The sequence below is a fragment of the Scatophagus argus genome, chromosome 12 (assembly GCF_020382885.2).
Source record: "Scatophagus argus isolate fScaArg1 chromosome 12, fScaArg1.pri, whole genome shotgun sequence".
Lineage (NCBI taxonomy): Eukaryota > Metazoa > Chordata > Actinopteri > Scatophagidae > Scatophagus > Scatophagus argus.
Window position 1 is genome coordinate 4,593,663 of NC_058504.1, and position 19,451 is coordinate 4,613,113.

General features: G+C 40.7%; 1 protein-coding gene and 1 non-coding gene across 2 annotated transcripts; both read right to left on the reverse strand.

Moving 5' to 3' along the window:
• Window positions 1-356: 356 nt before the first annotated feature.
• On the reverse strand, window positions 357-19,269 carry polr1a (RNA polymerase I subunit A). Its single transcript, XM_046407116.1, has 37 exons — window positions 19,132-19,269; window positions 18,442-18,550; window positions 18,138-18,233; window positions 17,819-17,968; window positions 17,402-17,512; window positions 17,128-17,213; window positions 16,791-16,879; window positions 16,574-16,654; window positions 16,316-16,433; window positions 15,908-16,049; window positions 15,621-15,782; window positions 15,402-15,524; window positions 15,071-15,298; window positions 14,857-14,964; window positions 14,599-14,745; window positions 13,869-14,060; window positions 13,561-13,710; window positions 13,118-13,301; window positions 12,872-12,954; window positions 11,789-11,947; window positions 11,073-11,171; window positions 10,554-10,706; window positions 10,270-10,352; window positions 9,328-9,493; window positions 7,713-7,836; window positions 7,348-7,448; window positions 7,005-7,204; window positions 6,356-6,523; window positions 5,726-5,861; window positions 5,324-5,475; window positions 5,102-5,231; window positions 4,878-4,985; window positions 3,545-3,784; window positions 2,409-2,609; window positions 1,756-1,873; window positions 1,436-1,600; window positions 357-1,027 (listed from the first exon to the last, which is right to left on the reverse strand). Exons 1-37 carry the CDS (start codon window positions 19,206-19,208, stop codon window positions 927-929), a joined length of 5,040 nt encoding a protein of 1,679 aa, XP_046263072.1. The 5' UTR covers window positions 19,209-19,269; the 3' UTR covers window positions 357-926.
• On the reverse strand, window positions 12,570-12,706 carry LOC124068757. The gene has a single exon (XR_006844972.1). It is a non-coding gene; the product is annotated as a small nucleolar RNA SNORA5 (small nucleolar RNA).
• Window positions 19,270-19,451: the final 182 nt, after the last annotated feature.

The following is a 19,451-nucleotide window of genomic DNA, read 5'->3' on the forward strand; positions in this document are numbered from 1 at the left end:
TTCAATTTAAAGAACAAGGAAATGCAAATAATAATAATAATAATAATAATAATAATAATAATAATAATAATAATAATAATAATAATAATAATAAATAAATAAATAAACAAATAAATAAATAAAAGTTTGGGGAAAAAACGTCAAACAACAAGAAGGTATAATTCTTTATACACATTTCAACTTTCATTTTTTAAAGAAAAGCTAGCTGCATAGAGCTGATATTATATTATATAGAATTTTTATACTTCTATTATATATATAATAATCCTATTTTCACAGCATGACGCACCTGCTGTGAGCTCAGTCTTCTCCAGTGAAGAACTTCAGTCCTTTCACAACGGCTGGGCTACATTCACTCAGAAAAAGAAGTCATTTTTATTTATTTGTCAGAAAAGGTAAGTGCCTCACAATGTTTCCCAGAGACTCGATTTTTATGAAAGTTTCAAACATTCTTCAAGAAATCAGGTCATATTTGCTTAACAAAGTGATAGATACAATTAAACCCACACATTTTATTGATTAAACATTATTTTGCTTATAGAAAAACTTTCTGCAATTATCTGTAAATCAGAAACAAATAACAACACAGACACTTATTTCTATGTGAAAATGTTTAACATCAATGTAGAAAATGTGAAAGTTTTATTTTAGATCCAACCATGTACTGTATAAACTTTATGTTTTCATTACATTTTTTCTGTTACTTTTTAACTTTTATGTTTACAGCCCTTTTAGTTTTATTTTTAGCACTACACTAATTCTTAGCCACACGGCGCTGGGGAAGGCAACGTGGGTTCATGGTCAGCTGATGATGAATCCTACTGACTGAAAGTTAATCCACTCCAGCTCTGTGATATCAGTTCACAACATTTGTCTTTCTACATCACATCCGACCGATACGACTGCTGACAGCAGTATGTCCTCTCCTACTGCAGAGGCTGCTTCAGTTCAAACAGTCCAGTTCCACCTCTGACAACCTTCCCCACCACCAGGCAGGCTGAAGGTGACACCAGCTTGTCATGTGATCCTGAAAAAGGAAGGAAAACCACCATGAACTAAAAAACAAGCAAACTGGCAGCTCCAAAATGCAAAAAGCCTCGAATCTCCCTGAAGCACAGTCATGAACCTTTAAGAAGCCTCAGAATTCAGTGGACATTGCAGTGGAAATGAGGTTACACTTTAAAACAAGTTTAATCTTGTCCTGTTAAGCATGACAAAAAGAAATCCACAGAGACAGCTTTGTTCATTAACCTGGATCAACAGCTAAACTCTTCAATCTCTACACACAGAGTGACGTCTTATCTGTTGCGTGTAGTGCCAGATGTCTCTCATTGGCCTCAGTCACGCCATAAAAAACTAGAAAAATCAGTATTTGCAGAACTCAGTCAGCATATGAACTTTCTTTACATTATTATTATCATCATCTGTTCCTCACCCAGCATGGTAGCCTGTTTGAGGAATTTGTAGCTGGTCTCAAAGGTCATCTGCTGCAGAGGGGAAGAGTTGGACCGGATGGCGTGCCTATTTAATGGCTTATATACGCCTTCAAAACACATATAGTCTGCTACCAGTGACAGATGTCTAGGGTCCACCTCGATACCTGGAGACGGACAGAGAAAACAGACAAAACCTGAGTACCTCTGATAGCCTTGGTCACCTGTGTGTGGTTATGGTTAGGCTATGTCTCTAGGAAATGAATGGAGGTCAATGTGATGTCCTCTGAAGTGATGGAAACAACTCTGTGTGTGTGAGTACCATAGACGGCAAAGACATCTTTGATCTCCTTCTCTATGACTTTCAGAGCCACTTCAATGCCATACGTGTTCGCCATGGCATGGACCTCATTGGAGTACAGTCTGTTGATGTCCAAGATCTGGAGGAAAAAAAATAGTGTCAGTGTAGGCTTATCACCAAGACAATGATAATAATGTATAAGCCCATAATATGCAATAATGTTTCTTGAGAAATTAATCTTAACCATAAAACTCTGATTATGAAGTCAAGGCTTTTTTTCAAAATTCAAACGATACTATAATCCAAATTTACAAAAAATGTCTGCTTTTACTCCACTACAGTGATTAGGATTTGAACTGAATTGGACCAGGTCTAAGTCAGATATCTGAAAGTACCATTAGATATGGTTAATAAATTAGATATGTCCAACTGGCACTCTGGATCTGTGAGATACCTTTAAAAGTATCGTGAATGCTAAAAATATTTTATTTGTTAGTATCTTGAATCCTTGTAGGATGATGATTACAAAACACTGTGCATCTGTGGCTCCTGTCAAAATGTTAAAAACGGATCAAAGTTCTGATACAACTAGAATGACCACACGCCAAAAACCAAAAAACGAGTCCAGAATTCCAAAACTGTAAGTGTAAACCAAAACCACAATCTCAACATACATCACTGTACTTGAACATTTCGTGCATGTTGATTCCTTCTGTGTTGAGAACCGTCGCCTTCTCTCCAGTTTTCGTTGTGGTTTCGCTCAGCAGACAGCGTGTCAAGCCTTTGGTCTCCATGATGACGGCGTTGTGGGCCAGCGTTGACAGGACTGAAGTCAAGTCAAAGTGCACCTTGCTAACCGGCAAAACCAGGTCGACCTATGAATGAGATGAAGTGATCAGGGTTTAAAACACTAACCTAATGATAAGTTTAGGCCATTGGCAGTGCATAGCATCAGACACAGGTGTTAAATTGTTTTGAAATTAATGAACCGGTACTGAACTCCAGATAAGGACAACAATGGTGAGGCTTTGCTACAATTACCAATTAAAAATAGATAAACTGCCTTAAGAGATGCATCAGCATTTATTTTTGAATATTTAAAAGTACAGGGTGGGCCAAAAAAACTGGCAGGAAAAGGAAAGAGGACCTTTTGTAGGGTAAAAAAAAAAAAAACACATAGCAAATGAAGAGACATTGAGAAGTCACGTGTGTGTGTGTGTGTGTGTGTGTGTGTGTGTGTGTGTGTGTGTGTGACTGAGACAGACAGAGTGCGAGATGATTCATACTGTAGCATGTGTACAAACAAAATGTCTTGGCAAAATCAGATTTCAAAACTCGTCAGGATCTCAATAACAGCTCAGTACAGCAACATTCACACGGCCGATGCTCAATGATGGGGCTGAAGAAACAACACAGTATTTTTGAGCCTTGATGAAGTGGCTTTACAAAAGGAAGTCAGTTAACCATTGAAGCATGACGATAGTACTCAGTTAGAAAGACTGCACACCAGACTGTAATGTACGTGATGTTTTGTTTAACATCAAAACCGACAACAGACACCTTGTAGAGTTACACCTGCACACTTAGCATTTCCTTTCACATAGCTGCAGCTGTAAACAGGACTGAACATTATATAACATTCTGAATGACAGTGGGGTTACATGACACAAAGGGATAAAGCTGTATACGACTACAGCTACTCAGATGATATTTGTTAGGAGGTTTCATTCCCTTCAGAGATTTTGTTGCAAAAAAATAAAAACAAATATAAGCTACCTTTTAAGGTTAAAAATCGAGGTTACGAACTCACCTCACACCACAGTTCATTCTTGAGATCATAGCAATATCTCTCTATCGCCGGGTTGGACTGCAGAACAGAGTTTACTCTCATCTGGTTCAAGGTCTCTTCTCCTCCCGCCCCCACTCCTGTGGATTCTGGCTGGGACTCCTCCTGAGTGTTCTCCAAGTTCTCCTCCACCTCCTCCCCCTGATCTTCTTTATCCTCTCCCTCATCACCTCCATCTTCCTCTTCCTCACTCTCATAGTCCACCTTACAGAGGTTAGCAGAGAATCCTTTTATTAATCCTTTTATTTTGGCTTGAGTGCACTTGAGCTGAGATTCTTTTCCATCAACCCCTCAAAATATTGCAAAAAAAGTCTAAGTGAAATCATTTTACATTTGGAGTTAAAAAGTGGTATAACTTAAAGACAGATAAATGTCACGCAATGTTTCCAAGAGCCGTTATGCTAGTTTATGCAAGTCTTCAGAAGATCAGGTGATTTTTGCTTACCAAGCTAAGCTAATGGATTAAAAACACAAATTTTACAAAATCAAATAACATTGCTTGGGAAAAAGGATTCTTCTTGCAGAAAAACAACTGATGTGATTTATGCAATGCAGACATTCCTTTAAATCCAACCATGTCCCCTTTTAATCATGGATTCTCAGCCACACGGCACTGGGGATGGCAACACTGGTTTGTGGTTCCAAGAGATGTCTTATAATCACTGTAGCAGCTGTGAAATTGGCACCTGGTGGCTCTTTTAGCAGTATTATTATCATTAAGATTATTATTATTGTTATAGAGGAATAGATAATTATCAGCTGGGCCGATTATCCGATCTGATATTGAGCACTTTTCCTATCATCAGTATCTGTTTTTGTTGTCCGATTCCAGACAAAAAAAACTAATTTTGAAATAATTTCTTAAAATAGTAGATTTGTATTTGTATTACTAATCTGAATGTACAAAGTATCCGGTTACTAAAGTAATGAAATAAATTTAGTGGAGTACAAAGTACGATATCAGCCTCCAAAATGTAGCAGAGAGGAAGCATAAAGTAGCAGAAATTGGAAATACTCAAGTTAAGTACCATTACCTCAAAATTGTACTCGAGAATAGGATTTGAGTGGATTGTACTTAGTTACTGTTCTAAATCTGATTTTCATTTTTAGTGCAGATGAAATCAGTATTTTGATTATTACTAATCAGTATGCATTCTCCTCATCATCATTGTCATTCTTCTTATTATTATTAATAATAATAATTAGTAGTAGTAGTATTAACCAGAAGACACATTTCTAAGTCTGCAATTAAAAATCATACACCCACACATTTGAAGTATTTCATCCATTTTCGTACCTCTTCTTCCTGTTTGTCTTTTCGCTTGGCATCTGAAGCATCAGCGTCTCCTTCGTTGCCCTGGTCATCGACAATCTCTCGCTCCTCTTCTCCCTCCCCATCATCCAACTGAAGGAACATCAACAAGACAAAGATGAAAAAAAAAAAAGATTCAAGAGAAGACAAACCAAAACACAAGTCATAAAAATCCCACTGAAATGCAGACAAAGCAGGTAAAAACAGACCCCTGCTGTGTCAGCTGCTCCGTCACCATCATGGTCCTTATCTCTGAGTGTGGCCTTCCTCGATTCTACTGCAATGGAAGCCAGCTTAGCGCTGCGCTTCTTAATGGCTTCAAGGAGAAGACGGAAAAACCTGGGCAAACAAGGACAAACAAGGTTAATATCAGATTTTATTTCTTCATGAACTCTTGCACAGAATCCACAAGCACACATACACACACACACCTTGTTTCCATGTAATGGAGGATCTGTGTGGGTGACAGCAGCTTATCGTCACAGTAACGGTGAGGAGGCAGGAAGTGGAAGGTGATTTTGAATGTCCGAAACCTTTGCTTTCCAATCCTTAACGATTCCACGACATCGACTTTCTGCAGAACCTGTGCTCACACCAAAACACACACACACACACACACAGAGTTGTGGGGAGTTCTAGTTTTTAATGAGTTGAGCTCAAAGATTAGCACATTTTCAAAAACAACTACAAACAAAACACAGTGTGAAGGAGAAAATGAAAGATTCACAGAAAGAGGAAGACAAACAAGTACTTGTCAGGCAAAAAAGAGGAAACAGCAGATGAAAATAGAAGATATTAGGTAGTGAGTTTTGAAGAGAGAAGCTGATCCTTACCTCAGCAAGACAGACTCTGGTGAGTTTTTTACGAAGCGTCTTGGCCCTCTTCAAGGCTTTCTTGTTGTTTAGCACTGGAACACTCATCATGGGAGTTTTAATATTGGAGCTGGCCACCATCAGGATCTCCCTCAGTCTGCAAGACAGAGCGAGACATGGAAGTAAAGTGTGCAGGAAGGCTTGGAAGGCTGAAGCAGGGAGGACTAAGGAGACAAACGTAAAAAGCGTTGACGCAGGAAAGCTGTTTCAGGGAGGGCATTTTGCAGCAGTGGTCCTGATGAGACAGAATTCAAACACTTGTCTGACCAGGAGAGCCAAAATTTAATGTTAATAAAGATATTCAGTGGTATGTGCATAACAAACAAAGCATAAAAAACAATTCATATCATATTTTCAAAATTTTACATTATTAAACAGGACAGTAGCGTTTGGACTGGAAAACACTACTGCATCCCTTCTTTTGTTTCCTTATCTTCCTTATTCGCTGCTTTGACACTACAATACACACAGACACACATTGTTTATTTTCTTCATCGCATTTAGCAAACTTTCCAAAGCCGTACATGGATCTGTGGATAATGTGTTTATAGGTGCGTAAAATGTAAAGAATGAGTCAGGTGGTGACATTACCGAGGTATTCCCAACGTGACGTTCATCTCCCCTCTCCCAGCAAAGTGGAAGGTGTTGAGAGTCATTTGGGTGGAGGGCTCCCCAATGGACTGAGCTGCCAGCAGACCCACTGCCTCACCTGGATCACATAGTGAACGCTGCCACTTATAGTAAAACAGTTGACGGAGGCTGAAGATCCAAAGAGAGAGAGAGGGAGGGAGGAAGAGGGAGGGAGGAAGAGGGAGGGAGGGAGGGAGAGAGAGAGGGAGAGAGGGAGAGAGAGAGAGAGAGAGAGAGACACACAAGGCTTATTTGATTCTGTTTCTGTCACTATGAAACTGAATTGCTAGAAATAGGATTTATTGCAGGGCTGTTACAGCATGCTGCATTAGCTGGTGCACCTAATAAGTTATCTGTCTTTTTATATTCTATTCTATATTGTCAGTAGGAAGCCCTGTTTATGGCAGCACTTCCTTTTGTGGCCTATGAAAGGCTGTATTGTTTCAACGTTGTTTGACGCCTTGAGCACATTCCTTTGCTGAGGACCATGTCTCTCTGATGAATGCAACTGTAAAGCTGTTTTTCCCACTGTTGTTTCAGTATGTCATATTTGTTTACAAATTTAGTACCGATGTGTTTTGGTCCATTTGAGATATCTCACATTCAGTACCTGTCAGCGTCCAGGCTGTCTTCACTCAGGCCGCCTCTGCTCTGTAGGTATTTTTCTGTGATGCCGTGAAAGTTTTCAGATACTGATCCGAAGCAGACATCTGGCCTAAACAAGCTCAAAGAGGGCTCAGGGCAGCGGGAAGCCTTCCTGTTGTATTTTGATCTGCTCGACTCATCCAGTGAGTGCCACTGCTCTACGACCTGAGGGCACAGTTCAAATGACAGCTTGGTTACGCTGGGTGAGAGCAGTAAAGTGACCTTACATACTCTACATATGTAAAGTGATCTTTTGGTACACTTCAATTTCGTTCTGTTTAAATGATTAATTAATGCTGTTTCAATACCTGCTGTACAGCAGCATTTCTGCCGTATGCACCTGACTCTGCTCTTTGATCCATAGGTTTCAGTTTGGCCAATTTCCTCTGGGAAAACAGCAAGAACGCTCCTGACACGGATTAGGATACAAAACATTACATGACAATACATTTACACAGGCAGAGTACATGTAACAGACAACACGGTGCTTTCCATTTCCTGGATTCTGACAAATAGCACAGAAACTATAGTAATCTTTACTTTGTAGAACAGAATGCGACTTCAGTCAACTATTGTGGGAATCATGATGAACATTTTAGTCAGCTTAAATTTAAATCTAATAATCTGATGATAAATCACACAGAGTTCTGGGCAGCCAAACTTTGTTGTCTACCTCTCCGTGGACATGCCAGCTCTCTCTTTTCCTTCCAGCGCTGGATGGCAGCAAAGTGTTGACTGGCAGTCTGAGTGTCCAAACGTGCCAAAACCCCATCCAGACCCTGGGACCTCTTGATGACCTGACATGAATGGAGAAACACAAGGCTGGTTTGTTTTAAATTGTTCTGGTTAATTTGCTAGGTAGGACAGGAAAGAGGGGAAAATTTAGCTAAGCAATTAAAAAAAAAAGATAAATTCAAGATTTATTGCACGAAAGTAAAAATTTTTGGAAGTATATTTATTAAGTAGAGAGATATTTAGCTTAGAAAATCAATTTCACTCTCATGTCTGTGCATTAAGTACAGAGCTGGGCTATGGTTAGCTTAGCACAACATAAGGATTTAAAGCAGGGGAGAACAGCTAGTGTGTATCCGTTTTAGTTTCAAAAATATGCCTGCTAATACATCTAATGAAGTCTAATCATCTGGTTTGTTTAACCCTTACAAACCAAAAAGAAAAAGAAAAACATCAATTTATTTATCAGGAGTTACTGGCTATAACTATTTTGAGAAATTTAGATACACTGGTTAGCATATTTCATTTTTTATTTTTAACTTTAGTGAGAACAAGGCTTGCAGTCTTTATATGACGAAGCTAATAGCCTCCGTGCTCCATACTTGATGTACAGATATGAAAGTTGTATCAATATTCTCATTTAACTGCAGGAAACAAAAACAATTTGCACACTTTACAAAGTACTGAACAATTTAATAACAATAACAATTTAAACATTTAATTTATTCATTTGTTTAATTCTACTTCTGCTGTAAGGTTAAAAAAAAAACAAAACAAACTGTTACACCACATCACTATAACCTCAGCAGCTATGTGCAGCAGAAGTGCAACCTGTGGTTTGGCCCGTGTGGGGAAAGAAATTACTAAAAACCCACAAATGGGCCCTGTGTCTGACTTGCTCAGGTCAATTTAAGTTATTTGTAAAAAAGTCTAATCTCTATAGTGTATCAAAACAGTGTAATTATATTTGAGGGTGTCATTTTACACAGAGGTCATCAGACAGAGTGAAGAGTCTATTCAGCATGATGTACACTTTTGAGGATATCATTACATCCATTGTCCATTGCAACTACACTATATAGACAATAGCATTGGTGTTTTTTTTTTTTGTTCGGTTTTCTTCATTATCAGTATATTCAGATGAGAGTAATCTGTACGTCCTTAGTTAGAACTGCCAGTGAGGCCAACTTTGTGAATTTTCTCAAGAGATTATTCCTCTGCATCACCCGTGCTCAGCTCACAAGGGATGAATATCCTTTTACTGCCTTTCGGCTCAGGTCCGCGGCTAAGCTTCAGATCAGATGCTGCGTGACCCAGCATAACCCATATGTTCTCCTTTTCATTAATCAGAAGAGGTGCACAGTTAAAGAAGTGGTGCACACCTCCAGATGTTCTCAAGAAAGCCCAAAACAGATACAACCATCATATAACGAGGAAAAAAAAACATGTACACAAAGAATATATCATTCATTTTCATCATATCAGCATTATTTATACACGTCATTATCGATGACACGTTCAGAATAATTTCATGTTTGTGTTCTGCTCTGTTTTACCTCATAGTTTTCCTCTATGAAGGGGAACTGTCTTGGCTGCAGGAACTGAGTCTTGGGGATATCCAGCCCGTCTTCACCGTACAGGAACTGGACCACAGATCCATCGCTGTCCCTCACCGTCAGATCGTACTGTACGACCAAACCCTCCAAATGCTTTATAATACATCTGCCCAAGAGAGGGTGTCAAGCAGGGGAGAAGAAAGACAACATAAAAAAAACAATAGGACCATCCAAGGATGAGTTTCTTCGCTGTTGGGCGGGTTTTGCTTTGGTTCACATGATGAACTCCTGTGTGTGTTCACTGCATGTAATTTGTTGGGTGTTGCATGTGTGTTCAACCAAGGATGGGATGCAGAGGAAAAATTCAGTGTATGTAAAACTATATATACTGCCAATAAAAGTTTATTCTTCTTTAAAAAGGAAAAAACAACTGAGTTAGTTTAAATTACTTTGCTCCACTGGTTCAGATATATTTCACACTACAGAATTCTGAATAAAATATAGCAAAATATCTTTTCAATCAAACTCAACCTTTTACTTTATTTATGCTTAAGCAAAGCCTAACAATGCTCCCTGGAGCCAAGTGTGATAACAGTTGGGTCACACCTAAAAATTAACTTCAACAACAACAAAGGTTTATTTTGACAGTGTTTTTGTGGTAACAGGTCAACTACTGCCTCGTTTACATTTCCCTGTCAACTTTGTTGCCCTCACATACAAGATTTGGCAGGAAGCAGTTTAACTCAAAGCGTTTCTCAGGAAAGCATTGAGGACATATAAAAGTGAACTGGGCCTGCAGACACGTTTGTTAGAGCATTTGAGAGAAACTGAACACACGAACCACAACAAATGCAAACGTGGTTTCTCTGCATGCTCGTCTGACTGAAATTTAAAGATGACAGCAGCCTCCTCCAAATTATTAGGCAGTTAAATTTACGTTACCTCTGCAGGTAGCCTGATCTAGACGTTTTAACGGCTGTGTCGACCAGTCCCTCTCTGCCGGCCATACAGTGGAAGAAAAATTCCTGCAGACAACGGAAGAAATGTATCATGATGGAACAAGAATTTTTAAAATAAGCCTGTAAGGGATCAAGCTGTTGTCATAGCACCAGTGCCCATAAAAAGAACCTGTAAATATAAGAGAGATGCAGTGTAAAAGCAACTTGTAAAACAAGTCCTCTACAGAATGCAAACACACACACACACACAAAGATCCCCTCGTGTACCTGTGGTTTGATGCCTGTGAGGAACCTTCCTGAAACGAAGCCCCCGGCACCGGGTGCTGGATCGTAGGGCTGGAAGCACGGCAAAGACTTCCCAGAAGGCATCAGTGGAGGCCTACGGCCCTCCAACTCAATCTGACCTAGAAGACACGAAATCTGAAACATGCACACACAGGGGTCAGTTCAACTGTGGGTTAATTAATTAGTTCAGAACTCTTGACCCAAATTGATGTAAAATACATTACAGTGTGATGTGAGGAAAACATTAAGATGTGTGCGTGTGTGTACATGTTTTTATCTCATGGGGACAAAAACCTGTTTACACAGCTACACGTGACTTTACGGTCTGGTTGAGTCTGAGGTTTAGGTTAAGGTCAGAGTAAAGGTTAGGGTCAGCGTTAGGCAGGATATGATTTTGAATTGAGTAAGTCTGCAGGAAATTAATGGAAGTCTATGTAATGTCCCCATGAAAACCTACACTGTGTGTGTGTGTGTGTCTATGTGTTGAAGACTGGGGGATACCTGCATGGTGTTTACAGTAGATCCCTTGGCTCCTGATTGGACCATCAGCTGGAGGTTGTTGTCTGGGAAAGAGGTGTGGAGTCCGACTGGCATGCACACCTACAAACACAAGCAACCACAACTCACCATCATGACAAAAAACTGTGAAGAAGACTGCACAGACATGCACTCCTTTTTTTAAAAAAGAAAGTCCATTTTTGGACTTTTCTGTACATTTGTTGGATGGAGTACAATTGAAAGCTGACAGGAAATGAGGTGTGATCGCAAGCAACAAAAGACCCTTTTGCACATTACTGCACACTATATCTGAAAATCAGTGAAGATAAGGAAAGCTGTATCAATGAATTAAAAGATTACGGTGGCATTAAAACAAATGAATGTGTGAATGAATGAACAAAATGCACACACTCTGCTCTGTGTAGTTGTAATGAATGAATAAAATGGAGACATGATTGTTTGATAGTTATCAATACTACCATTCCCTAACCAAGACAGTTATACAAATGGATCCTACAGGTATCCTACAAGAACTAAAGTAAACTCAGGTAACATTCCAGAGCTCCTCAAACACATTCTGCAGAGGAATCAACCCACGTGTTTCTATTTCATTTCACCACGCTGGTACTGCGTGCCAACAGAGCAATCAGAGTGCACCAGTCATCACTCATTGTATCAGCAGCAGAGATGGGTGTGTTACTAAACATAGGGCAGGTCACCTTGTTAATGTCATTATTGACTTGGTTGGCCACTTCTTTGAACTTGTGGTCGGCCATGCTGAAGTCTCTCTGGTCTGGGTTGAGGTGAGCATCCTGCCAGCGGCTCTGAGCCTCCGTTTGATCCACATTGGAGGGCAGGTTGAAGGCTGTCTGCAGAGCCTTAAAGTAGGAAACCAAAGATATTTTTATATCAAATGACGAACGATGTGACAAAGAAGAACAGGCCACTGGTAGTGATGAACCTACAGAGAAATATCAAAACAATCTGCAGCCTGCCTCGGCTTTACTAAGATTTCTAGTGTGTTTAAGTTTGTTGTTTAGTTGTCTCGCCATAGCTTTCCTGTTTTGGTTCACTCTCGTTGTTCGCAAAGTATCACTTTCAGAATCTAAAAACAGCAACAGCAGCAGAACCAAACAGTGAACAACCAAAGTCAGCATACAGCTTTTGAACATAGCACAGCATTTAGAAGCTAAAGAGCAAGATGACTGCAGCCTTAAGGTTGTATTTAAAGCCACAATGCAATGAATTTCCAAAAATTCGGACTCTGGCACCTCCCTGTGGCAGCATGGATAAATACACTGTGGCAGAGAGCAGTGGATGCTGCTGCCTGCTCCTAACCAATCCACAGAGAACAGAGAAAGCAACAAATACACATATGAGATTTTCTCAGTGATGAGAGCAGTGAATGGGCCTGTGGATAAAAGTTCAGACAACCATCAGTATTTGGGACAGCTGCAGAGTAATGGTACTCTTCTGTTGGCTATGTTCATGTCACTAGATGTTTGTGTGTAGTACATATTTATCCCCAGTGGCCATGTTGGAGCAACATGGGGCTCATGAACTACAGCTCCACTGTGGCAGCCATTTTGGCCAGTGGCATCCACCGAGCAGGAAGCCCTGAATTTGACACGGCTGCAGTCTTTGTAAACACTTATTTCCTATGGACTGGTGCCTTTCATGTTTATATGTCAGAATAAGACAAAATGCAGTCCAGTTATGAAGGTTCTTGACACATGTGCACCCAGGGTCATCACAGTAATCAGTAATGTAAACACTATCAGAGAATTCAGTGCTTTACTCACTTTGGTGCCAATCTTCAGTGACTCTTGGATGATTTTTTTCCTCTGTCTATTGGCGCCCCGTTTCACCAGGATGTCTTCCACACCTAGACACAAACCGTTAAACATTTTTGACATAATAATCCTCTGTCTTCTGTCTTCAGCAGCAATACACAAAAACTGTAAACCCAAAACAGCGATGCCGTCTGTAATCAGTAAGGAATGCAACACTTGCTGTACGCATTTTGTTCGCTGTATCTGGCTTCCTACCCAGAGTAAAGCCTCGGTACAGCTGCAAGTAAGCGGTGAAGAGTCGAGCTAGACAGCTGAGCAGTTTGCCACTGGTCTGCCCTCCATACAGCTCATAGCAGCAGTGAACCAGACCGTAGGCTGAGGAGCCATAGTGAGCTTTGTCCAGAACTCCCACCAGCAGCTCTCCCTCACGAATCACCACCTGGGAAACAAGAAGAAAGGAGAGGAAAAGGAGGTAATACATTTGGCAAAAAAAAAATAAAATAAAAAACAGATGTTACAGATCTTGTCCAAAATTTCAAGACTGCCTCATCGAGCTCCACCCACTTTGCTTTCCCTGAGGGTTTTAAACATTGTGTGAACCATTTTTAAATTCTTCTAGTGTATTGATACAGCTTGGATCAAGCTGACACGTTGATTTAGGTCGGAAACTGAAATCTTCCAGCATCGTGTGAGTTTACCTGTGAGTCACACATGCTGTCAGATCTGTAGCCAGGAGCAGCTCGCGGTGGGACCTGGATCCAGGCTTTGCTGGGTATTTTGGATTTTCCGACCAGGTTGAGCGGCACAGCCTTCTGTGGGATTACATTCAGCAGGAGCGTAGACACCACCTACCAGAAACACCAAAATCCCAATAGCACAACCGCTCAATAATACTGCTGAGCATGGAGAAGCACTAAATCACTTCATGGCCATGGCCGTGTTTTTCTTTATTAGATCATGAGTGTTAAAGAAACTTTACATAAACAAAGACTAAAAGGTCAGTTACCTGCTTTCCTGTCCAGAGCTGCTGTGGTTTGAGTATGGCCGGGGGCAGCAGTTTAATTCTGCCCTGTTTGTCCGTTAGTCCTCGATACACCAACTCGGTGTATTGGTCTCTGGTGAAGAAACAGCCTCGTATTGTCATCCTTGTGCCCGATACCATGTGGTCCTGGATCAGACCTGCTAAAGGTTTACCATCCTGAAGGCAGAGAGAAAAGTACCACCACTTTAACTCATGTACATGTGGTAAATTCTTGATGTGTACTTACGGTGATATGGCTGATTACCAATGCATAAAACAAAAAATAACAATGCACATCATATCAATTTAATGTTAATGTATAACAAGAAACTCTGTATCTGCTTAGTCTGGCTTACCTGATAATAAAACAGCATAAAAACTGTTCAGTTAAAAAGAATAAATGTTTTGTTTTGGTCTCTCTCTCAGCTTGTTCGCCAATTAAATACGCCGAAATGATTATCAGAATGCCAGAACCACCACCAGTAATATTAGTTAATGTGGTACAAAGCAGTATTACTAATTTGACTGGCTAGCTGTGCTCAGAAAATCCCAGAATGGCCCACATTTCCTCAGCACGATAGGTCTGATCAAATCAGTTCAAACAGAAACTGTGAGTTTGTTTCTACTGAGAGAAACAAACCGTCGATGGTGTTTGGTTTAGAACTGCAGCGAATTGTGTTACACAGCGTGTGAGTGTGTGTGTATGTATGCCCACCTTGGGGACGAGGTACTGCTGGTCAGTGCTGACTAATGTGTAGGCCTCTGCTCTAGCCAGCTCACTTTGAGGGAAGTGTGCGTTCATTTCATCTCCATCAAAGTCAGCGTTGTACGCTTTGCAGTTGGCATAGTGGAGTCTGAGTACCTGCAACATAAAATTAAGATCAAAGACAATTCGGTATACATCACATGTTTATTTCAACCCCAACCCTGCACGAACAGTGAAACAAATAAACTTGGGCCAATATGATCGTACCTTCTCCCCTGGTAATATACGTGCACAGTGGGCTTGTATTGACGGTCTGTGCAGGGTTGGCTGTCTGTTCAGTAACAAAACATCTCCATTCTTGATGTGACGATTCACCTGGACAAGAGAAGAGTGAAGGGCTGTGTCACCAACAGTGAGAGGTTAACTCACACAGGTTCAAGTCTGTGAATGACTGCAATCACAATCAAAGTATCTGACTTACTATCTTCATGGGCATCTTATGTGGTTCAGGACATGGTGTTAGCAGCTGCTTAGCAACAGCTTCTCTTTGTGCAAGGTTGGTAGGAGATAGGATGGTTCTCCGGCCGTCCTCGTTTATCACCATGGAAGCACCAGGGTGGATGTTGGGCCCGTTGAGAACAGCCTGACGGAGCTCCTTCACGTTCCATGGAGTGACAGGCTGGGGGTAGGTCAGCTTGGTGGCAAACACCTGCACGAGCATGGACGGCATGGATAGTTTGTTTCATTTTGATTCAGACTTGGAGGATTGATTTATACACAGAAAAAAGAATCTGAAACACAGACAGATGTACCATAGGTATTCCTATCTCATTGGTCCCTATGTACATGTCTGGACAGATGACAGATCTTGCAGCGTAGTCCACTCGTTTTCCCATCATATGTTTCCGGAATAATCCTTCCTTCTTCTCCAAGATCTGGTAGAGAAGAGATGATGCAACTGTAGTGCCTTTACAAGCAAACAAAAAGAAAATGGAAGGCTCATGACGTTGCAGTATGTGTGTACATGATACCTGTCTGATTCCAGGGTATTTCTCTGTCATCATTTTGTCCATGTCACTGTCAAAGACGATGTTAACATGGGTCTGCAGTCGGATCCAGATGTTGTAGAGTTTATCTGTTAACGTCAGCCCGGGGATCCCTGACAAAAAAGTCTGGTCTGTCTGTTCGGGAGCCTGAGATGGACAAGAGGACAAAAACAAAGACATTGAACTAGATCTATGCAGCGAACATGTTTTTTTATTAAAAGAAAAAGTATGAAGAAGAACTCTGAGAGCTTTCATCGTCACACACGTCTTACCTCTTCTTCCTGAGCAGTTTTCTCGCCTGCTATGAGAGCGAGAAGTTTCCTTATGACTCCGCAGTCCTTCATGACAGCTTGCATGTTGACTGTCTGACCGTTTGTAAACATCTGGTCACCCAGGCGGTTGATTGGACGATACCTGACAGGGAGAGGAGGAGCACCACCATGAAGCACTATGCTTACACAACCTCAGCTAACATCAGTACTTTAAATATTCAGCTTTACTATTGCACAAAATAAATATGTCCACTGATATAATATAACCAGGCTTGTATGCTCCCGTTTTGCTTCTAGGCTTCCAGTCAAAACTGCCGTTGCAACTGTTTGTCGTTACCAATATTTGTCCAATTCCATAGCACCACTAGTTCAGTCTGTGGCATGTGAAGGTGTTTATTCACACTGTACCTGCAAGGTGGGACCACCAGCAGCTCCAGAAAGAACAGATCTGGATAGAAACCCTTCACTCCCTCCTTCGACACTGTCCCCTCCTCCAGCCCAGAGAACAGGCACTTCAAGAAGAAAGCTGGAAGAAAGGGAGGACAGAAGAATTATATTGTTGGACATATTGTATTTTGAAAATGATTCTTTCACATAGCTAACAGATATTGCCATTCTGCAAATGTTTTTGGGTGGTGGGATGTTTTACTCTTCCACCAGCTTTACCTTCTTTCTTCCACAGTTTGTGGGTGTGCTCTCTGGCTGTACTAGCTGTCATGTAGACTCTCTTTCCAGCAATCAGATCCTCTACAAAAAGACAAAAACAAAAATTAACACAATTTAAGAATGTGTTTTTCTCTTCTTGTCCAGTTGCATACATGTGAGGCACAATACAGAACAGAATGTACAAAATATAATCTAATAGCTTTGAAATGTTACTTACCATCGGTGTCGCCGCTGGGTCGCACCCCTGATGGCATTGTCACGATCAGTTTACTGTTGTGTTCACGACGCATCGTAAACCTCCCACTCCTACACACACACACCATAAAATAGACTATTAGAATATTTACTATTATATGCAACAAAGCACAGAGGGACAACTTTTAGCCTTTTAGTCATATTTCTAAGTATATATTTGTCACATACAGCCGTGTAAAAGTCAATGTGACGAAACTTGTTTTGTGTATGTAAACCATCCCTGAAGAACAGCCACTGTACAGCACCTGGGGACCAACTCCAGATTTAAGGTCGCTGACTGGAGAATTGGTCTAAGTTACCTGCAGTAAGGGCACTTCCTGGTTTTCATGTGGATCCTCCAGAAGTCATTTATCAGACTACTCTTCTTTTCAACAAGGTGTTTAATCTAAAAAAAAAACGCACACAAACACAGAATAAGACCAGTGTGCCTCCATTAGGGCTGCATGGTACGGCTGCTGAAATGAATGCACACCACAGTATGATTTCCATATTTTAAATCATGTTGAACAGTCCTCAAGTGATTGTAAGTGTGTGTGTGTGTGTGTGTGCGTGCGTGCGCGAGTGCGTACTCACCGGTCTGACGTTCTCCAGACTTTCAGCATTCACTCCAACGACAGTGTCTGTAAACTCCTTAAGCACCTGCTCAATCTCATCTCCAGTGGCTTTGGGATTCTCCTCCAGGTACTGACACACACAAATAAATGAATAAAGTTGAAACAGAGAGCTGTTTCTTAATGATGATTACAAAACACGATGAAGCTACATTAATTAGTAGAGTAACCTACCATCATATGACAGATAATCACTTACACATTCAGAATGAACAAAAACCAACACAACCGAAAAAACAACAACAAAAAAAAATCATAATAACTCCACATTAATGGATTAGTACTGGAATAACCAATCACAGCTCATTAATTTCTGCACAAAGTGTACTGTAGTCTTGTTAAGCCTGGCAGTGTTTTTTCATAGCAATTAAGAACCCACCTGGTTGAGAATTTGTTCTATCTGGTAGACCTCCTGCATGGCTCCATGGTCCACTAACTTCAGCTGGTTCAGCAGCAGGTGGATGGCAGCTCGGGGACATGTTAACATGTGACACGCCAGACAGGAGCCACGCAACAACAGGTAGAGTTTCTGATGAAGGCAAAAAGATGAGAGAACAGGTTATTTTTAAAAAGACAAAAATTTGTTAACACAGGTGGATTGAAACAAGCTTTACTTAAGTGTTTTAAAAGTAATTTGTAAACATGTGTGTACTGCATGTATATGGTTGGTCCTGTGGTGTATTTATGGACATGCTCACATCAAAGAACAGGGGGTTATATACAGGTAGAGGCAGCTCGACATGGCCCAGGTGTCCTGGACAGTTGTTGAAGTCCTGACAGCAGGTTGAACACACCTGGAAAAAACAAAATAACACGGAAAAATGTAGAAAGTAATTGCAGAAACTCAATGTGCACAATCTTCAACTGTATACACAGACTGATGAACTACAGAGATACAACAACAAGTCAGTAATATACTGATCCATGACGTTTTACAGATGTGTCATCAGTGCATTGTTCTTCACACAGAGTGTACATGATGTCATTTCATTAGAGATGCACCTCTTTGCTGTCTGCTGGTCCCAGGGCCAGGTCGTACAGGCTGTTCGGGGCCACGTTCCCAACCGCATCAAGGAACCTGGAGTTAGTGATTGCCTTCACGCTCAACTTCCTGGACAGCAGATGGGAATAATACATTATTATACTAACCGCTTGCCGAATTATACTGGATTCAGCAATTCTTAGCTCATTTTACTAGTACAGTGAATAGCTGATAGTTCCATCACATCAGTGCAATTAGTGCTTAGCGTCATCTTGATAGCACGTACAGGATTGTTCCAAAGATGAGAGCTGACCCTCATCTCAGCTCCGACTGGGTCCTCGAGAGTAATAAATATAGTACAGAAAGGTTATCATGATTTCTAAGCTCTCAACTTTTCTAAATAACACTTACCGTATTATGGCATTCTGATATCTAATGATGTATGACAAAAATAAACAACGAAAATTGCAGGCTACACATTTGATAAAGGAGACAAAGTTAACGGATGTGAATGACATTAACAGCTGCTGAAAGAAAAACTGTTTTGGTGCGAGACTATCTATTATGAACACTGACACAACAACTCTACGTTAAATTATGTGTTTAAGTAGAGAGCTGAATACTGGAGCACAACGTCAACGCTGCCATTGGCAGGCATGTTGTTTTAAATGTTTAGCATTTAACCCAAACGCTAACAAGATATCGCTCACCTTATCTCTTCGGCAGAGTACATGCCAAACGACATGCCCTCCAAACGTCGCCATGGCACTTCTTTTCCAAACAACATTTTGGAGAATTAGCACGGATTTGGGGTGTTTACTAACATATATTCATTGCGTTCAGTTGAACCACATGCGAAGCAAAGTTGCTCCAGTACCACACGTGGGACCGTCGTACCAAACTCAGACGACAGGGGAGACACTAATGCAGATAAAGCAGGTTTTTATACAAAGCCAGTGGATGCTTTACTTTTAAAATGACAAATTAGGTGTGAAAATTGAAAATAACTCGACGTTAAGTGCAGGTGAGG

Bases quoted from the DNA above. Each gene is read 5' to 3' on its own strand.
- polr1a (XM_046407116.1), bottom strand. From the start codon at position 19,208: ATGTTGTTTGGAAAAGAAGTGCCATGGCGACGTTTGGAGGGCATGTCG. The intron at 7,449-7,712 runs GTAGACAACAAA...AATCCGTGTCAG, and splicing joins GCTGGCATGTCCACGGAGAG to GAGCGTTCTTGCTGTTTTCC. The intron at 5,232-5,323 runs GTGTGTGTGTGT...TTGTTTGCCCAG, and splicing joins CTCCATTACATGGAAACAAG to GTTTTTCCGTCTTCTCCTTG.